Source organism: Urocitellus parryii, chromosome 9 (assembly GCF_045843805.1).
Source record: "Urocitellus parryii isolate mUroPar1 chromosome 9, mUroPar1.hap1, whole genome shotgun sequence".
In the NCBI taxonomy this organism is placed as follows: domain Eukaryota; kingdom Metazoa; phylum Chordata; class Mammalia; order Rodentia; family Sciuridae; genus Urocitellus; species Urocitellus parryii.
In genome coordinates, this window is record NC_135539.1 from 106,120,823 (window position 1) to 106,140,308 (window position 19,486).

Here is a 19,486-nt window from a genome sequence, read left to right on the forward strand (position 1 = left end):
CATCCATATTGCCACAAAAGGATTTCATTCTTTTTATTACTGAATAATATCCCACGTGGTATATCTGCCATATTTTCTTTATCTACTCATCTACGGTGGAGACCTAGGTTGATTCCATATCATGGGTACTGTGAATAGTGCTGTAATAAACCTACAGGTATTTTTTTTTTTTTTTGATGCACTGGTTTCCTTTCCTTTGGATATAATACTCCGCAGCAGAACTGCTAAACAACATAGTAGTTCTGTTTCTATTATTTTGAGGAATACCATACTGTTTTCCATAATTTAATTCTCACCAACAATGCATGAGGGTTCTCTTTTCTCCACATCCCTGTCCACATTTTTTATTATTTTTTTGCCCTTATGATAAGAGCCATTCAACTGGGGTGAGATGGCCTGTCATTATGGTACTAACTCACATTTCCCTGCTGACCAGTGCTGGGCATTTTTTCTATACACTTGGCCATTTATATATCTTCTTTTGAGACATGTCTATTGTAATCATTTACCCATTTAAAAACTGGATTGTTATAGTGCGGTTGAATTTAGTTCCTTCTGCCCATTAATCCCTTGTCAGATCAACAGTGTGTAAATATCTTCCCCCATTCTATAAGCACTGCTGGACAGGAAGCCTTTTAGTTGATGTGATCCCACCTGTCAATTATTTTTGCTGCCTATGTTTTTGGGGTCATATCCAAAGAATCTTTGCCCAGACTAATGTCATAAAGTGTTTCCTTCTTATAGTTTCATATTTGGGGGTCTTAAATTTAAGACTTCAATCCACCTTTTGTTGATTTTTGTATATGGTGAGAGGATTCTACTGTCATTCTTCTGGATATGGACATTGTGTTTTCTCAACATTTATTGAAGAGACTTTCTTTTCTCCACTGTATGTTCCTTCTCCCTTTGTTGAAATTCAGTTAGCTATAGATCACAGAATTACTTCTAGGTTCTCTATTCTGTTCCATGGTTTACGTGTCTATTTTTATGCCAGTACCCTGCTTAGTTTTCATGGCTTTGTACAATGGTTTGAAGTCAGGTATCAAATGTATTCAGTTTTGCTCTTTTTGTTCAGTATTGCCTTGGCTATTTAGGGTTCCATATGAATTTCAGAAGCATTTTTTTTCCTTCCACATTTCTGGGAAGAATATTATTGGCAGTTTGATAGGCTGCATTAAATTAATAGATTTTTTGGATAGTATAAACATTTTAACTTAACAATGTGAATTCTTCCAATCCGTGAACATCTTTGGGTTGTCTAATTGAACTTCCTTTGAGTTTCATGGATCTGGATGTCCATCTCTTTCCTAAGACTTAGTAAGTTTTTAGCAATTATTTTGTTAAATATGCTTCCTCGGCCCCTCTCCATTTCTCCAACCTCTGGCACTCCCATAATGGGGACATTTATTCACTTAATGGTAACCTATCAGTCCTGTGGGCTTTCCTTGCCCTTTTTCATTCTTTTTGTTTTTCTGAATGAGTTAGTTTTAAAGGTCTAGCTTCACGTCTGGAAATTCCTTCTTCTGATTCATTTAGCCTATCAACTATATTTATTATTTCATCCATTGAATTATTTGGCTACAAGATTTCTGTTTAGTTCTTTTTTACAGTATCTTTTTTGGTGAATTTCTCCTTCTATGAATGGTTTTCCTTATTTTATTGAACTGTTAGTTTGTATTCTCCCATTTCTCGCTCAGCTTCCTTCAGACCATTATTTTGAATTCCTTTTCAGACATTTTCATAAATTTCCTTGTCTTTGGGGTCTATTTACTAGAGAACTACTGTGCACCCCTGAGGGTTTCAGGTTTCCTTGCTTCTCCGTGTTTCTTGTGTCCCTGTGTTTATATCTGTGCAACTAGAGCCACAGTCGCTGCCTCCAACTTTATGGAATCGTGTTGTTGTTAGGGAGAGGCTTTTTCATGTGGTGGATGCTACGGTTTCAATCGGGTGTGGTGTCAGCTTTGATTCTGGGCAGATTCAGTAGTGTTCTCTGTGCAGTTTCTTCAGCTGTAATCCTTGTCAGCCATGTCTGTGGTTCTGTATGGTGGCCAAGGCTGCAGGTGCTTATACTGTGGTAGTGTGGCAAGGTGCTGTGGCAGTGTGGTCAGGATGGTATCTGATCTTCAGTGGTTGAGCTGCCATCTGCCTGGTTGCTGGGCTGGGCATAAGTGCAGGCAGATGCAGGAGGATACAGGCTTTGTGTTGGCTTTTTCTGTGCTAGTCTGTCTATTCCCTGGGGGATGGGGCACTGCATGGGTTTAGATGTCTGGGTCTTGGCACTGCTGTTGCCATGATGACCCCACAGTGCCAGCGTGGTGAAACGACAGAGGAGTCTCAAGAACGGAGGTGTGCTATGGCGACTCACCCCCAGGGTGGGATGCACTCTAGCGGTGGGTCCAGGTTCAAGGTGGTGCCAAGTTGTAGCAGGGTGGATCACGGTGTTGGAAGGTGTACCACACTGGCTCTAACCGTGTGGCAAGACAGCCACGTGAACTATGGCAACTCTAAACTCTGTTCAGAGTCTGTGAGGTCCGCAGGAGTCATCTGCAGGAACAATGGGGACCTACAAGGTTCTCGAGCTTATCTTTTCCCAATAAAGGTAAGTCCGTCCTGGCTCCAAGTCCATCTGGGCAGATAAGACAGGGTAAGGGAGGCAGGAGGCCTCGCTGTCCTCTTTCTCCCACTCCACCGTGACCCTCCACTGTGCTGCCACTTCAGTGCACTTCCTTAATCACTCCTGGTGGAGTACAGCTGTTTATTATTTGCCATGGTCCTTATTTGTGAAGGGGATAAGTGAGAGGCTACTCTACTTGCTAACAGGGTGACAGAGATTTAAACACAGAAACATGGAAAAGTAAGGAAACGTGAAACCCTCAAGAATGCTTAATATTCTCTAATAATAAACCTCAAAGAAAATGTAATTCATCAAGTATCTGAAAAGGAATTCAAAAGAACGATCTGAAGGAAGCTCGGAGAGAGACAAGAGAATACAAACAATTCAAAAAAATCAGGAAAACAATTCATAACCTCAAGGAGGAAGTCAATAAAAGATCTATTTTGGTCTTTCTGCTTTTCAGTTTTGAAGGTGTGTACTGACATATTCTCAAATCCAGAAATTCTTTCTTTTGCTGTATCCAGTCTATGATAACCCCAGAGACATTCTGCACTCCGTCACCATGTTTTCAATCTCTAGCATATTTTGGTTTCTTAGAATGTCCTCCTTTGCGTTTATAATGCTCACCTGTTCTTGAAAGCTGTCGACTTCATCCACTGTGGTCTGTGGCATATTACTCACATGTTTTAACCTCCCACTCTGATTAATTCCACATCCACACTGTATTTGAGTATGGCAATACTTGCTCTGTTTCTTCAAGTTGCTTTTTTTTGGTGGGTGGGTAGCAGGGATCAAACTCAGGGTCACTCGACCACTGAGCCACATCCCCAGCCCTATTTTGTATTTTATTCAGAGACAGGGTCTCACTGAGTTGCTTAGTGCCTTGCCATTGCTGAGGAGGGCTTTGAACCTCAATTCTCCTGCCTCAGCCTCTGGAGCCACTGGGATTATAGGCGTGCACCACTGCGCATGGCTTCAAGTTGCTTTTTGCCTTGGAGTGCCTTTTGATTGTTTTTCTTCATCGTCATTCGTGAAAAACTGGATTCAAAAGGGTGGCTGTAAAAGACCCGTGGTAATGTGGTGGTAAGGTGTAGGGGAGGGGAAGCATATGTTTTCCTATAATGAGGCCAGTGCTTCTGGATTGTGAACTTCACAAATGTTGCTCAATCCTCCCCTCACCACCCCTACCTTAGGTGGGACAGGATGACTGGAGGAGGTCTAGAGTTGCAAATTTTCCTTCTTCCATTGGGAAGGCAGGAGTGGGCAGGACTTGGGTATTTACCTCTCCCCAGGTCAGTCAGATTCTTTGATAAATCCCAGCAGATTACAACAGTTCCTTCTGAGGGCATATCTTGTTATGAGTAGAATGTTCCAGGTATTTTCCAAAATGGTTCCTTCTCTCCTCCTGCAGAAGCAGGAGTACAATTTCGAAGGCCTGTGGGCCTCACGAGTAGGTTCCCACTGGATCTCAGAGTTGTCCACACTGAGCCTCCAGCACCTCAGCAACCCCAGCTCTGGATTCCTTCCCCAACAATGGTTTCAGCTCCAGGGTTCTGTTTGAGTAAACCGTAGTTCTCTCTAATTGTCTGTTGGTCTCTCCAATTTTGGAGGCAATGGTTTGCATGACAACTTCACTTCTCTTAATGGATCCAAAGAGAGTGATTTTTCAGTTTGTTCAGTTTTTAAATTGTTGTTAGTGTAGAGAGGCAACCTTCAAATTTCTCACATGTCAGGCTAGAAACTGGAAATCCGGTGTTTCCCTTGAAATCCACACTGTCCCTTTTCATTCTGCTTCATTACTGGTATCAATATTTTAGAAAGCCCATCAAGGTCTCTCCAGTTTTAAAATACTCAACACATGAGAGAAATTAATTAGCACATTAGATGGTAAAGGCATTTAATGTAAAACTAATTTCAAAGAAGTTTTGTCATTTCTACATGAATTTTTCAGGCATGATTTGCTTGAATTAACATTCATGAATCTACAAAAAAAAAAGTCAAAGGGAGTACAAAATTATTTTTTCGTGCACTCTATTTGATAGATGCATGGTACCTGTCTGGAAATTAAGAACCAATAAGGAATTACTTATAATAGATATTTCATGTTAATTAACTGAAGATAACAAGGGATAATGGTGGGGGGAAAACTGTGTAATAGGAATGTTTTTCTTTGAGAAAACGCTCTTTAAGCACACATGAATGATAGTGACCTTAGGTGGTTGTGTATATTCAAAATAAATATTTACCACAGGTAAGACTTCAGACTGAAGCTTTCAAAAAGAATGATCAGGTATGCCAACCAACATAAAAAGAAACTTTGATTCATGAGATTATATCCTCAAATTAAGTTACAAACAAATTTGTTTGTAATTTTTTGACTATCCTTAGCTGCTGTTTCTTATCTTGGTAAAGGGATACAGGAAGAAATTCACAAAGTAAAATAACAGTTGAAGTCAACCTGGCCCTGGAAATACTGCTGAACATGAGGTCTGCTTCCAAAGCCACCATCACATCTGTTATGTGCACGGGCAAGCTATGGATAAAAGTTCTTTAAATTCTCTTTCTCTGGAAACGGGACACTATTCTCTTTCCTGCACATGTCTCTGTGGTTATACCTAAAAAGTGAAAGAACTAGCCAACCATTCCATGTCATTCCACAACTTCCATGACTCTTACCACTGCTACTACATTACAATAACATGCATAAGGCATTCTCTAGGTGTCAGATGCCCTCCTGGGAGCTTCTCATGAACCACCTTAGTTAATCCTTACAGTGACCCTACACTGCAGGCTTTTAATACCCTATTCCTATATGAATGAGAAAAGGGGGACTTGAGAGGTTGTAATATTATGAGATGGATCTAGCAATCTATGTCTACATATTCATATCTCTATCTATGCATTGTTTTATTTTGTTTACCATGGTTTCTGGTACCCAACTCCCTCTCCAAGGCAGGACACAGAAACTAGAATTTCTCTTCCCCAAGGTGGATCAGAAAAACCCTAATCTCCCGCCTTTTTGACTTTGACTCTGACCTACCCTTGATAATAAGTCATTGACCTTCCTCATTCCAGAGGGCTCCTGTCCCGTACCTTAGAGAGAGGACTGCTGTACAAAGGCCAAGAAGAATCTGAACAGACAGGCCTTTCTGGGTTTCCCCACCCAGTCTATTAGCAATCATGGCTGTACAATAAAGGCTCTATAAAACCCTCAAGGTACAGGATTTGGGAGCTTCAGAAAGCTCATATGGAGAATCACAGGAAGACAAACAAAACTCATGAGCCAGGTGTGTGGCACACCACCACTCCATGGGGACAAAGGCTCCGGTGCACAGGACCCTTCCAGACCTTACCCTGTGATATCTCTTCATCTGGCTGCCTATTTGCATCCTTCATTAACTCAGTAAATGTAAGTATAGTGTTTCTCTTGAGTCCTGTGAGCTGTCTTAGGAACTCAGTAGAAATTGAGGAGAGGGTTGTGGAGATCCCTGACTGTCATAAGATTCTGGAAAAGGAGATCTGTGACGAGGTTTAAGTAGGGAGAGTTTGGGGGACTGAACCTTCAACCTGTACGCTCTTATGCTCTCCCCAGGTAGAGAGTGTCAGAACTGGTCTCCCAGCTGCTGTTCACTGCTGAGCCGCTTGGTTGCTGGTAGGAAGAAATCTGACCCCCTCCTAGGGTCACAGCAGTGACCTATGCTGTGAATGTTCATAGGAGAGTCTGAGCTGATGCTGGATTTCCTGTCTACAGTCTTGGAGAGGTTAAGTAATGCCTAAGGGGGTTTGACTCAACTCCAGGTCTTCTCTGTGCTTCTTAAAATGGATTTGTTTTCTGTGAACAGTAACTGTACTGATTTTGAAAAATTTAAATTAACAGATTTTATTGTTGTCATTTTAGAGTAGGGATTGAATCCAGGGGCATTTTACCCATCTCCAATCCTTTTTACCTTTTTATTTTGAGACAGTCTTGCTAAGTTACTGAGGCTGACCTAGAACTTGTGATCCTCCTGCCTCAGCCTTCAGAGTTTCTGGAATGACAGGCACGTGCCACCACACCCAGCAAAACAAATTAATACATTTATATACTTAGAAGAAAATAATTTCCTGATTTCTTATCTCATTTTTAACCCTTGAATTCTACAAAGCCCTTAAGAAGCAATATACATGAAAATTTAATTAAAAGCACAACACAACACTCTAATTTACCTGTTAAAATGATGCCTAAAAACATCCAGATACAAAGGAAAATGTTTCCTGCCTTAGGACCATGGTCTGTTGTGAGCTTTCCTTGAGCCAATGTGAACAAAATCCCAAACACCTAAAATAAAATAAGAGAAATAATAAAATTTGCTTCTTTCAAGTGTACATTTGGGGGCTGAGGATATAGCTCAGTTGGTAGAGTGCTTGCCTTGCATGCACAAGGCCCTGGGTTCAATCCCTAGCATCAAAAAAAAAAAAAAAAAAAGTACATTTTTTTTCCCCAGAACTTTTTAAACTCATTTTCTTCATACGGTTTGGCTTCTAGAAATAGTCACTGAAAAATGAGATTGTTAAAAGATTCACTAGATGACTAGGTAAAATAATCATCGAGGGTTTAAGAGAAAGCTGAGGAATACCCACCTGTGCAGCAGCATTGAGAAGACCAGACGAAGTGCCCTCAGATTCAGGGTAAGTAATTTCAACAGCAAATTCAAAACCCAAGGGAAGGTAACCAGTCATGAAAAACCTAGGGAAACAAAGCCACAATTATGGGGGAAAAAGTACCAGGACAATGTCACACATTGATGCAAGCATTCTATAAGTGAATATTTTGAGGTTGCTATGTGAAACTATTATTATTGATTATTATTATTGATATAAGAAAATATTATTATTGATTAACCAGCCAATTCACAAGAATTGGGAAGCAAAGCAATTCCTGAGTTTGTTTCTAAGAAAAAATTGCATCTAATTTTCTTTTTTTTTTTTTTTTAAAGAAAGAGTGAGAGAGAGAGAGTGAGAAAGAGGGAGAGAGAGAGAGAATTTTAATGTTCATTTTTCAGTATTTGGCGGACACAGCATCTTTGTCTGTATGTGGTGCTAAGGATCGAACCTGGGCCGCACGCAAGCCAGGCGAGCACTCTACCACTTGAGCCACATCCCCAGCCCTGCATCTAGTTTTCTAGGCCAATTATCTTTATACCTAAAGTTACTTGGACTAGGTAAGGATTATCCATTTTTTACCAACAGTATACAAAAACCAATTTTCAACTATTTTTTATAGTTCACATTTATATACACAGTAAGCAGTGGATGGATCTTCCAGACTTTAAAATATTATAGAAGCTTGGGATGACCTTTAAAAAAATTAAAGCCAGAGTAATAAGACTTCAGAATTATAATAACATGGTATCATTTGTCTTTATTATATTTGACACTTACCCAAGTATCCCTCCAGTAACAAACACGATGATAATGTAACCAAGGTCCAACGTGAAAGTAAATATAACCATTCCGATAAAAGACAAAATGTAAACTATCAAAGTTGTCTGTCTAAAACAAAACAACAAAACTGTTAGTATTTTTTTTTCTGATTATCATAGGCACATAAAAATCATGTGGCTAGCCATTGCACTATCTAAATAGTAAAAAATCCTTGTTTTTCAAAATTTGTTCATTCTAGCTAGGTACACAGGTCCATGCCTATAATCCCAGTGACTTGAGAGGCTGAGGCAGGAGGATTAAAAGTTCAAGGACAGCCTCAGCAATTTAGCAAGACCCTAAGCAACTTATTAAAACTCTGTCACAAAATAAGAAATAAATAGGGCTGCGATACAGGTCAGTGGTAAAGCACCTCTGGGTTCAATCCCCAGTACCAAAGGGAAAAAAAAACAACTCACCCATTCTTCTTATTTGTAGAAAATGTTATCCACCAAATCATGGGCTTTCAAGATTAAATTTAAGATTCAACAACAGCAGGAAAAAAAACTCACACCATAGCCAGTGCTTAGATAGGAAGGGATACTCACATAGACAAAATAACTTTTATGCCACCAAACAGGAGAGTTCCCCGCTCATATTTCACGATTCAGATCAAATCTCACCTCTTCCGAATGCCTTCCCTAACCACTGCAGCACACAAAATTCCCTCCTTTAAATTCCCTTACCAATTATACCTACACAACTGGCACTTATGACATCAATTTTAGTGTATTATATTATCATTTAATGTTTCTTTTGTGGATGTCTTATAGCTCCATTTAGATGATGAGTGTCTCAAGGACAGGGATCACATATCGCTTGCTGTAATTCCTAGCCAAAAGGGATACACACACCAGGAGTTGGGAGAAGGAACGGGAGTTACCCTGAGAAGAAAGTCAGGGTGACCAGAACACATTTCTATGCCTACCAAGTTTTCTAAACATACTGTGGACTAAAGACTATAAAGAAAGGAAGCCCTTTACACATGAGCTCTTCCTCTACAAATTAAATGAGTCTTACCCTAAGATATAATTTTACAGTAGTGAAACTATAATAAGTGCATTCTTAAATTGTGAGAGAATTATCTTGTAGCATTTCAAGGTCAAAGATACTTTTGGAAGGGTTTAGGATAATAGTATAAATATCCTGGGCCTTAAAGGCATATCTGACACAGTTCTGATTCATTCATTCAGTTTACTTCATTCTATTCATTTATTCACTCACAGGTCCATTCATTCATCCTCCCAAGCACACAAGAGACGGTTTAGCCTATTAATTCTTTTAAGGCCTCCAGAAAAAGATGCTGCTTCTGAAACCTTTTCTTGGTTTCCCAATTAGTGTCTCTCACTTTTTCTTTTATGTTAGCATTTTGCCGTTCCATATAGATGCAAATGAACAGCATTTTTATATTACGCATTTTATAATAGTTAAGTGGTGCTACGGTTGAAACATCTTAGCCAAAAATTTTTATCACAAAAAAAAGACAAATGGGGCTGGGGCTGTAGCACAGCACTTGCCTCTCCCATGTGAGGCCCTGGGTTAGATACTCGGCACCACATAAAAATAAACAAATAAAATAATGCGGTCCATCTACAACTACAAAAAAAAAAGAATTAAAAAAAGGGTAAATGTTATTGATGGAACAGCTTTTTGATTGTTTTCAAACCTGTAACATAAGAAAGAAGAAGATAAAGTCTGTCAAAAGTCAAATGTTTCTAGAAAGAACCTATTTTATGGATAGACTAGAGACTATAATACTAAGTGAAGTAAGCCAATCCCAAAAAACCAGAAGCCCAATGTTCTCTCTGATATGCTAATGCACAACAAGGAAGAGTGGGCAGGGGCAGAATAGAAGTCCATTGGATTAGACAATGGGAAACAAAGGGAGGGGAGGGAAAGGAGAATAGGAAGGACAGTAGAATTCATCAAATGTAACTTTCCTAGTCTTATATTCGAATACATGACCAGGGAAACTCCACATCATGTGCAACCACAAGAACAGGAACCTAATTAGGATAAGTTATACTCCATGCATGTATAACATGTCAAAATACACTCTACTGTGATGTAAGACTAAGAAGAACACATAAAAGAAGGACCTATTTTAGATAGATGTGAATCCTTCTAAAAAGAATATATACATATTGTTAAATTGAAAGAAGTTCATCAGGTATCCACGTTCTCAAAGATAAAATAAATGTGACCAATAAAATATGGTAATATATAGATTATTGAAACATTTGCTAAGTGACAAGAACCTACAAGTGTTTAGAACTCAGGTCTTTAAGTAACAGTAACACTTTAAATCCCTTAAGATAAAAAGTAAAATTTCTTTCAAAATCAAAATACCTTTGGGTCCCAGTGGTTTGGGAGGCTGAGGAAGGAGGATGGCAAGTTCAAAGTCAGCCTCAACAACCTAAGGTCCTAAGCAACACAGTGAGACCCTATCTCCAAATAAAATATTTAAGAAATGGGCTGGGGATGTGTCTCAGTGGTAAAGCACCACTGGGTTCAATCCCCGATAACCCACCCGAACCCCAGAAAAAAAAACAAAAAACACTTATACACATCTGTTTTTCACTTACTTGTATGTTTTGGTGTAATCCAGCCACAAGCCACAGAGAATGGAGCCCACCATTCCAGCTACTACTAGTGTTAGCCCAATCCTTCCAGCATTCACCTCTTCTCCCTGAAAACAATTTGCAGAAGAAACTAATCAAATATTTTTAATTCAAATATATCCTTCATATTCCATACCTTTATATAGACCATGGAAATAATCAGATAAAATTAAGCACACAGAAGGAAGATTCAATACCTGGGTTAGAGTTTGGGGGTGGGTTGTAAAAAATATATAGAGGGCATCATATTTTAAAACCAGAAAAAATATCTAAAATAAGAGAGGGAATAAAAAAGGAAAAATTTCCTTGCACCTCCGTAGCTAGAAGCACAATGATTTTTATTAGGATTCTTATGTAATTTATGTATCTAAAAAGGAATAGCTTTTACAGATTACAACTGTGTTTTCCTTTGGAAAGCAGAGAGGTCAGTTAGAATTTAATATTTACTTCTCCATGTTTATGTTGATTTCCCTTTAAAATAGTTTTGTCTTTTTCCATATACCCAATAACATTAGTATAAGTATGGTCATAGAGATAATAATTTCTGCTTCCAACATTGTATGCTTTATAAGTCAGATTTAATAGGTTTGATGAAAATTATGGGAGATCACTGGGCATGGTGGCGCACACCTGTAATCCTAGTGACTTGGGAGGTTGAAGTAGGAGGACTGTGAGTTCAAAGCCAGCCTCAGCATCTTATTGAGGCCCTAAGCAACTTATGGAGATATTGTCTCAAAATAAAACATAAAAAGGGCTGGGGATGTGGTTCAGTGGTTAAGCACCTCTGAGTTCAATACCTGGTACCTAAATAAATAAATAAAGAGATCATTGTTTTCAGACTGAGCTCCTATTTTAGGCCAGACAGACCCGACCAGACTAGACTAAAATCAGAATGGAGTCATTCCTGCTAGCTGCCACATAATCGAACTTGACTTTAAAATGGGCTAGAGATGCACAGCAACCAATCAGGAGCTGGGTTCCCGCTGTTTTAACCCTGTAAAGTAACTACAGAACTGGGTGCGGTGGCTCACACCTGTAATCCCAGCAGCTTAGGAGGCTGAGGCAGGGGGACAGCAAGTTTGAGGCTCACCTCAGCAACTTAGAGAGACCCTGTCTCAAAAAATAAAAAGCGCTGGTGGTGTGACCTAGTGGGTAAGCATCCCTGGGTTTGATCCCAGGTACCCCCCAAATGACCAATCCTCTTTTGTGCCTTTTTTCTCCTTTCTTCAGTCCTTTCACCTCCTCTGCTCAGTTGAGGGCCTTTCTAGATCTTCAGATAGGATGCTGCTTCATTCAACTAGACCCTTAAAATGTTCTTTCTTTTTTTTTTTTTTTTAAACAAATGTATTCTCAGTTAAAACAAATGTAAATCTTCTACAGCAACAAAGTGTTAATTCTTGAACTTATGATCAGAAGGCTGAAGAAAAATTCTTGGCCAGACATGCAATAAGATGAGAGCAGAAGCTTACCTCGTAATGTGTCAATATCATTTGATTTAATAATGTTGAGACTGAATAAAATGCTCCAGTCATGATTCCTACATGAAGAAAAAATTATAAATGTATCATTTTCCAGTTCATGAAGTAACACGGAATACCAGGTAACAGCTGTGAAAATATAATGTATTTCCCACACTGTTGATGAAATTAAAAACTACTGCCATTCCCTTTCAGAATGTGGAGTGATTAACTTAACACCTAAATTTACTAGAGAGAAGTGCTATGGTTTGGAAGTTTATCCCAAGTATGCTGGTATTGAGGTGATGAGATCTTTAAGAGGGAGGCCTAGAGCAAGGTGATTAAGTTAATTAAACCCTTGAAAGGGATTAATAATGATAGAGAATTAGCTCTCACAAGACAAGGTTGTTAAAAAGTGAGTTGATCCTATCTCTTGGTCACATGTGGCCATTTCCCATTCTCCTCTCTCCTGCATTGTGATGCAGTCAGGAAGCCCTCAGAAGAAAAGGAATAACCTGCTCTTGGACTTTCAGCCTTCAAAACTATGAGTTTAATAAATATTTTTTTCTTTACAAAGCACCCAACCTCAGGTATTTTGTTATAGCAACAGAAAATGGACTAATAGAATATGATAGCAAAATTCTGTCATAGCACTATTATTATTTAGATTCAGATATTCTGACCATAAATCATATCCCCACATACAACACTGTATATGGCAACCAACAAGCAATGGATCATTTACTTAGCATCTACAATGCACTATAGCCAATGAATGTTAAAAGATCTTACTTCAAAGATCTTACTCCTGTATCAAAATATTTACAAGGCAATTCGCAAATCAATATTAATGAAAGAATACTTAAAAAGAGACATATAAAAAGAGCTGGTTATCAGGAATCATATAAGTAGGTATAAACCCTAGTATATCTTAATGTATTATATGAATTTTGGTAAGCTGAGATTTTAATGTTACTGAGGTTTCAGTTTATTATTTCTCCATATATATTATTAAATATTTCAGGAATATAAAGAGTATAGAAAATTCTATAGAAATATCCTTATTTAAGACCTAGTTTTGTTGAACATTAACATTTCATCATCTGTACTTCAGATTCATTTTTAGACTTTCCACAATCCTATCTCTCATCTTTCTCAAAAGATAAGAGAACAAAGGAGTAGTATCTGCTATAAAAATAACTCCTATGAACCAATCAGAAAAAACAATCCCTGGGCTGGGGATGTGGCTCAAATGGTATTGTGCTCGCCTGGCATGTGCGGGGGCACTGGGTTCGATCCTCAGCATCACATAAAAATAAAGATGTTTTGTCCACTGAAGACTAAAAAATAAATATTAAGAAATTCTCTCTCTTAAAAAAAAAAAAGAAAAAAAAATCTCAAGAAAACCAGATGGCATTATGTATGTGTATGTTATTGTATGTGATGCTCAACCTTGATTGAGATAATCAATTATCTCAGGACAATTGATGAAATAATTTCTGTCAAACATCAAGTTTTTATATATGAATAATGTGCTAGTCATCAATTATTTGCAAATATTCTCATTTTATTTATTCCAGGAGTGGCCACATGACTTAAAATATGAGCAAAAGTAACACTCTGTTTTCCACCCAACTAGCTGTGGAAGCAGGCAGAGAGATGTCAGACTGAATCTGAGTCACTTTCATGAGCAAAACCTTGCTGCTAATTCACATTGAACATGGAGCATGCCAAGGAATAAACTTTAATTTGACAGGCCACTAAATATTTTCTGCAAGGGTTTCATTGAGGTAATGTAACAGCCTCCATCAAGATAGGAGTAGACCATGGGACTCTCTATTCTTCCAGTTATCTAACCATCTATCTGTTGCTATTCATGACATCTTAATTACCATAGCTTTATAAATCTTGGTAGCTAAGAATTAGTCCCTCATCTTGTTCTTTGCTAAAATTATGTTTAATAATTTTAAAATTATCTTTGTTGTTCTTGATCCTTACTTCTCTCATAGGAATTTTAGAATAAGTTATGTTCTATTATAATCCCTATTTAAATGAGATTACAGGATAAAGCCTACAGCTGGTTTAAAAACCTGTTAGCAAAACTGAACAAAAACACCTGGGTAACTGGTCTTTGTTACTCAGCTTCCCATTGAGTCCAAGGTTGCCCCTTGGCCAGACTGGATTTGCCTGGGAAAGCAGAGGATAAAATGAGGTCTATGCTCAGGACTGAGTGTATTCTACTACACAGCAACCAAGGGTGATCTTATCTATTCCAGATCTGAATAAGGACAGCAAGTGTTTAGACAAAGACTTCCGATTAGAACAAATAAATAAATTTACAAAGTAGGTATCTTATCTAAGGGATGCTTCTTACTGATTTGTAAATGGAATGGTACTAAGGTTCTGCCTTTAGTGTGATGTCTACTGTTAGGGTTTGTAGATAAACCTGATATATCTGGTTCAGAAAGTTCATTTTTATTCACAGTTTGCTACAAGTCTTTGATCAATGGGTAATTAATTTTATCACATGCTTTCACTCAGCAATTGGATTAATTTTTACTTGGTAAATTATATGAATATATTATAAGAATACTAACAGCAAGGGATGCTATGTTATCTGAATCTAGAGTATGGTATATCTGTGTTTCATGTAACAGAGGGCAATATTTGGGATAGTAATAAAGCATACCTCAAAAATGCTTTCCTTAGTTCATTTGGTTGCCGAGTCTTTGACACTATATATACAATTCTAAAAATTTCTCCTAGAAGTGCTATTCCTTATCCAGACTATTCCATGTGCAAGACTGTTCCAATCTTACGTGTAGAATACAAGGCGTGGAGGTGACAAGTATTCATCCAAAAGATGTGACCTGATCTTCACTCAACATTATGATCCTTAACTTGTATCTGTTTAGTGGGCAAAGAAATTTCTCCAACTGTGGTTGAGACGTTGCGCTCCTCACCGTATTTCCTAACTCTTTGCTCCTTATACTCCTTCAATAGAGTAAACTCAAATTAGCTTCCCAAGCAGTCTCTGTGTCTGGCCCTTTCATCAATACAGTGATCCTGCATCATAAACTGGCATCATTATCAATTTGAGTTCTCTCTGTACATAAAGGTATATTCCTCCATTTAGGTCTTCTTTTATGCCTTGCAATGTTTTATAATTTTCTTTATAAAGTTCTTTTGGTTATTTATTTCAAGATATATTTTTGTTGCTAATATAAAGAGAAATGCAATGAATGTTTTCAAATCGTCAGTTATCTATCTAGTAATCTCAATGATTCATTAGCTTAATAGTTGTTTCTAGGTTCTTCTGCATTATTTTAATGGATGAGGGATCAGCAAATTTTCTGTAAAGGAATAGATTGTAAATATTTTTAACTTTGCAGGCCATGTTGTCTTTGATGCAACTACTCAACTAGCTCTTGGAACCCAGAAATAGCTAAAGACACTGTGCAATAACTGTTTTTATAAAAACAGGCAACAGATAGAATTGGCTCAGGGCCATTGTTTTCTGACTGCTGATATACACAATCATGTTACCTACAAACAATAACTTCTTTATTTCTGTTTCTTATATTGTTTCTTTCTTTTTCCTATGTTTCTGAGACAGCCAGGACTCCCAGTTGGATGCTGAATACAAAGTGACAGTAGGTATTTTATCTAAGGGATGCTTCTTATTGATTCTTAAATAGAATGGTTCTAAGGTTTTGCCTTTAATATGATGTGTGCTGTTGGGGTTTTGTAGATAAACCTGATATATCCGGTTCAGAAAGTTCATTTGTATTCAGTTTGCTACAAGTCTTTGATCAATGGGTAATTAATTTTATCACATGCTTTCACTCAGCAATTGGGTTAATTTTTCTCTTTGATCCATTACTGTGGTAAATTATATGAATATATTATAAGACTACTAAAACATTTCTCATTCCTGAGATAAGCCAAATGTGGTCGGGATGTATTATTATTTTTATAAATTAGTTTCCTAGTATTTTAGTTGGTTTTTTTACTATCTACATTCATAAGTGAAATTAACTAATAATTTCCCCCTTATACAATCCTTATCTGATTTTGATTATAAAGGTTACAATAGCCTTACAAGTTCAGTAATTGCCTTTGGGAAGGAAAGTGGGTGACCCAGGAAAAGAGATGGGGGACACTAACTTTCCATTGTGCACCCATGGTACCTTATGAATTTGATACTATATGCATGTATTATCTGTTTGTACGAATAAATAAAACTTAAAATTAAGAAAAAAGAAATCAAGTCTTCTTTCCATCTCAAAAATAATTACTTGAAGAATTAAATACATATGAAAGCCCTTTATACGTTTTTTTAAAAAGATTTTTTTAGTTGTCGATAGACCTTTATTTTATTTATTTATTTATATGCAGTGCTGAGAATGGAATCCAGTGCCTTATACATGCCAGGCAAGTGCACTGCCACTAAGACAAAACCCCAGCCCTACACCTTTACAGATTTTAAACATAATTTTTTAAAAATATTTTTTTAGTTGCCAATGGATCTTTTGTTTTTTATTTATTTGTTTATTTGTATGCAGTACTGAGGACGGAGCCCAGGACCTCACACATGTCCGGCAAGAGCTCTACCACTGAGCCACAACTCTAGCTCCCTTAAACATAATTTTAATAACCACTTGTGTACAATCAAGTTAACTACCAAGTGATATGATCCTAAAGAGATCAAAACCCCACAGAAGTCAGAGTACTCAGAGAGGGTACCATCTCAGGCCCTGGCTCCCACCATTTCCTTTTCCCCTTTGTCTGCGCAATGAACTCTATCCCCATGTTCTTCACGTCGCCCTCCCTGCCACCCACAGCCCTTCCTTCATTCACCCTTTCCTAACCAGGAAGGCCTGTAGCATGCACTCACCATGCAACCTCTCATATTACTATTACTATTTTATAAATCCCTTCTACATTGTTGTTTACTTTTCAGGTGTTTAAATTATCTTCCCCACTTGGGAGATAACAATAAATGGTCAGACAACTAATGATAAATTACTTATGGGCAGAAATTATACCATGCTTCATTCTAGCCCACAAAGCATTTAGAGCACTGTTATACATTTAGTTGGTATTTATAGCTTTTGATGAAATAAATTACAAATGAATAACAACATGAACAATAAGTGAAGTACACATTAAGGTAGGTGTTGTAGGAACACATTTCAGGTAAAGGAAATAATGGCACAAAATGAAGAGACTGGAATGAAGAGTGTACATACATGTGGAGAAATTCTGTGTGTATGTCTGTATTGGAGTTGGTCTTAAGTTTGTCTGAAAAACAAATTTTGTATTGGAAAACAATACAAATTTGTATTGAAAAAGTTCTCTTAAACGACAGCCTTAAGAAATAAATTTGCTCTAATAGTATTGAGCCACTGTATTTCTCTACCTCCTTCTTTAAAATTTTAGGTTTAACTACAAAGAGAGGATTCCTGTAAAATTAAGGAAAGGAATTATGACATGCTAAAGTATTTAAAGATAAGATGATATGACACTTCTGAAATTCCCTTTTAACATATTCTAGGAAGCCAGGTGTGGTGCACACGCCTGTAATCCCGGCAGCTCAGGAGCTGAGGCAGGAAGATCACAAGTTCACAGCGAACCTCAGCAACTTAGCAAATTTCTAAGCAACTCAGTGAGACACCATCTCAAAATAAATAAATAAATAAATATATATATATATATATATATATATATATATATATATAATTCTAGGAAAAAATAGAGGAAGTATATAAATTAAGAATGACAAAATGTTGGTAACTGTTGAAGCCGGGTGACAGCCTACATAGTGACGGGTATATGGAGTTCTTTAGATTAAATATCTCACTCTTTCATGATTAGCAATTTCCATTAAAAACTGAGGAACTAATCCTGTTGAAAGGGTGAGAGTTCAAATCAGGCCACAAAAAAAGAGAAGTAGCAAGTAACTTCCAAAGGCAAGAAAAACACAAATCAGGGAGTGTTAGTATACAATGTGGATAGTGTTCATGTAAGAAACAAAAAACCAAACTGTCATAAAACCCTGAAAAGAACCAGAGTTGGTATCTGCAGTCAAAGCTACAGTGTAGGATAAGTAACTGTCAGCTAACTTGAAAATTTTAGAAGAACCAGAATTTTAATTGAACCCCAGGTTCTTAACCACTGAGCCCCAGCTCTTTTTTATATTTTATTTAGAGACAGGGTCTCACTGAGTTGCTAAGTGCCTTGCTAATCTGCTAAGACTGGCTTTGAACTCACAATCCTCCTGCGTCAGCCTCCTAAGTTGCCACTGCGCCCAGCCAGAATTGTTTTTAAGTTAGAACTGTAATATGATTTTCTTAATATCTAGTTTTGACAGAACAGTTAAAAATAAGTGCCAGTTTGCACAGGGTGTAAGAAAGGAGCCACTGATAGCACTTCCCACATGCTTATTGCATGTAGTCATAACGACAGTTCATCAATGACCTGTACTCCAGGAGAACTCACAAGAAAACAACACTTCTCTCTTTGAGATCTATTTATTTTGAAATCATGTAAAATGATCCACCATGGATTCTTTTGCTTTCAGTTTATCATTTAAGTCCGTGATTATGCTATGGAGTTCACTAACCAATTTCATTAAGGTTAAACCACCAGGTTAAATAAAAAGAATCCACAGTGCTCAAAGGTTTACACAGACATCATAGAAAATACAAGAAAGCCACTTACCATAACTGATCAACAGAAGGACAAAAGGAATATTTTTAAACAGGTTTCTTATTGATTTCTTGTAAGAGTACTCTTCAGGGGGACTGTCTTGAATTGCTGCCTGAGCCTGACTTGGTGGGTATGGAGGTTTTTCTTTGAATGCTGGGAATGAACATGAGAAGGATTATATGTAATTAACATAAGTGTAATAAATTGCCCAGATAAAAATACATAATTATTTATATCTCTCTTAGTGAGCAGACAGAATCAGTTTAAGGAAGTAGTGAATGTCTTTTATGGTGAGGTTTTTCATTTTCAGTGACTTCTAAGTGCAAAACAGTTTGGTATTATCGTCTCAGCCCTCTGACCAAAACTCAAGAGATTTGGCCAGTTCACTTATCTGAGCTACAAAACCATCATTAATATGTCACCATCTTGCCTACTGATTATTTCATTTTAGTTGATCAAAATTAATTTTTACTATATCAAGGATTCTATTTTTTTTTTAATATTTATTTTTTAGTTCTCGGCCGACACAACATCTTTGTTGGTATGTGGTGCTGAGGATCGAACCCGGGTCGCACGCATGCCAGGCGAGCGCGCTACCGCTTGAGCCACATCCCCAGCCCAAG

General features: G+C 37.5%; 1 protein-coding gene across 1 annotated transcript in view; it reads right to left on the bottom strand.

The window, feature by feature from the left end:
- Flvcr1 (FLVCR choline and heme transporter 1) overlaps positions 1-19,486 on the bottom strand; it is a 34,709-nt gene that overhangs the window by 4,971 nt on the left and 10,252 nt on the right. Inside the window, exons 3-8 of the mRNA XM_026387461.2 lie at positions 18,876-19,016; positions 12,165-12,232; positions 10,660-10,763; positions 8,036-8,146; positions 7,235-7,340; positions 6,821-6,932 (exon numbers count right to left, since the gene is read on the bottom strand). Coding sequence (XP_026243246.2) covers positions 6,821-6,932; positions 7,235-7,340; positions 8,036-8,146; positions 10,660-10,763; positions 12,165-12,232; positions 18,876-19,016 — 642 coding nt within the window. The remainder of the gene's footprint in view (positions 1-6,820; positions 6,933-7,234; positions 7,341-8,035; positions 8,147-10,659; positions 10,764-12,164; positions 12,233-18,875; positions 19,017-19,486) is intronic.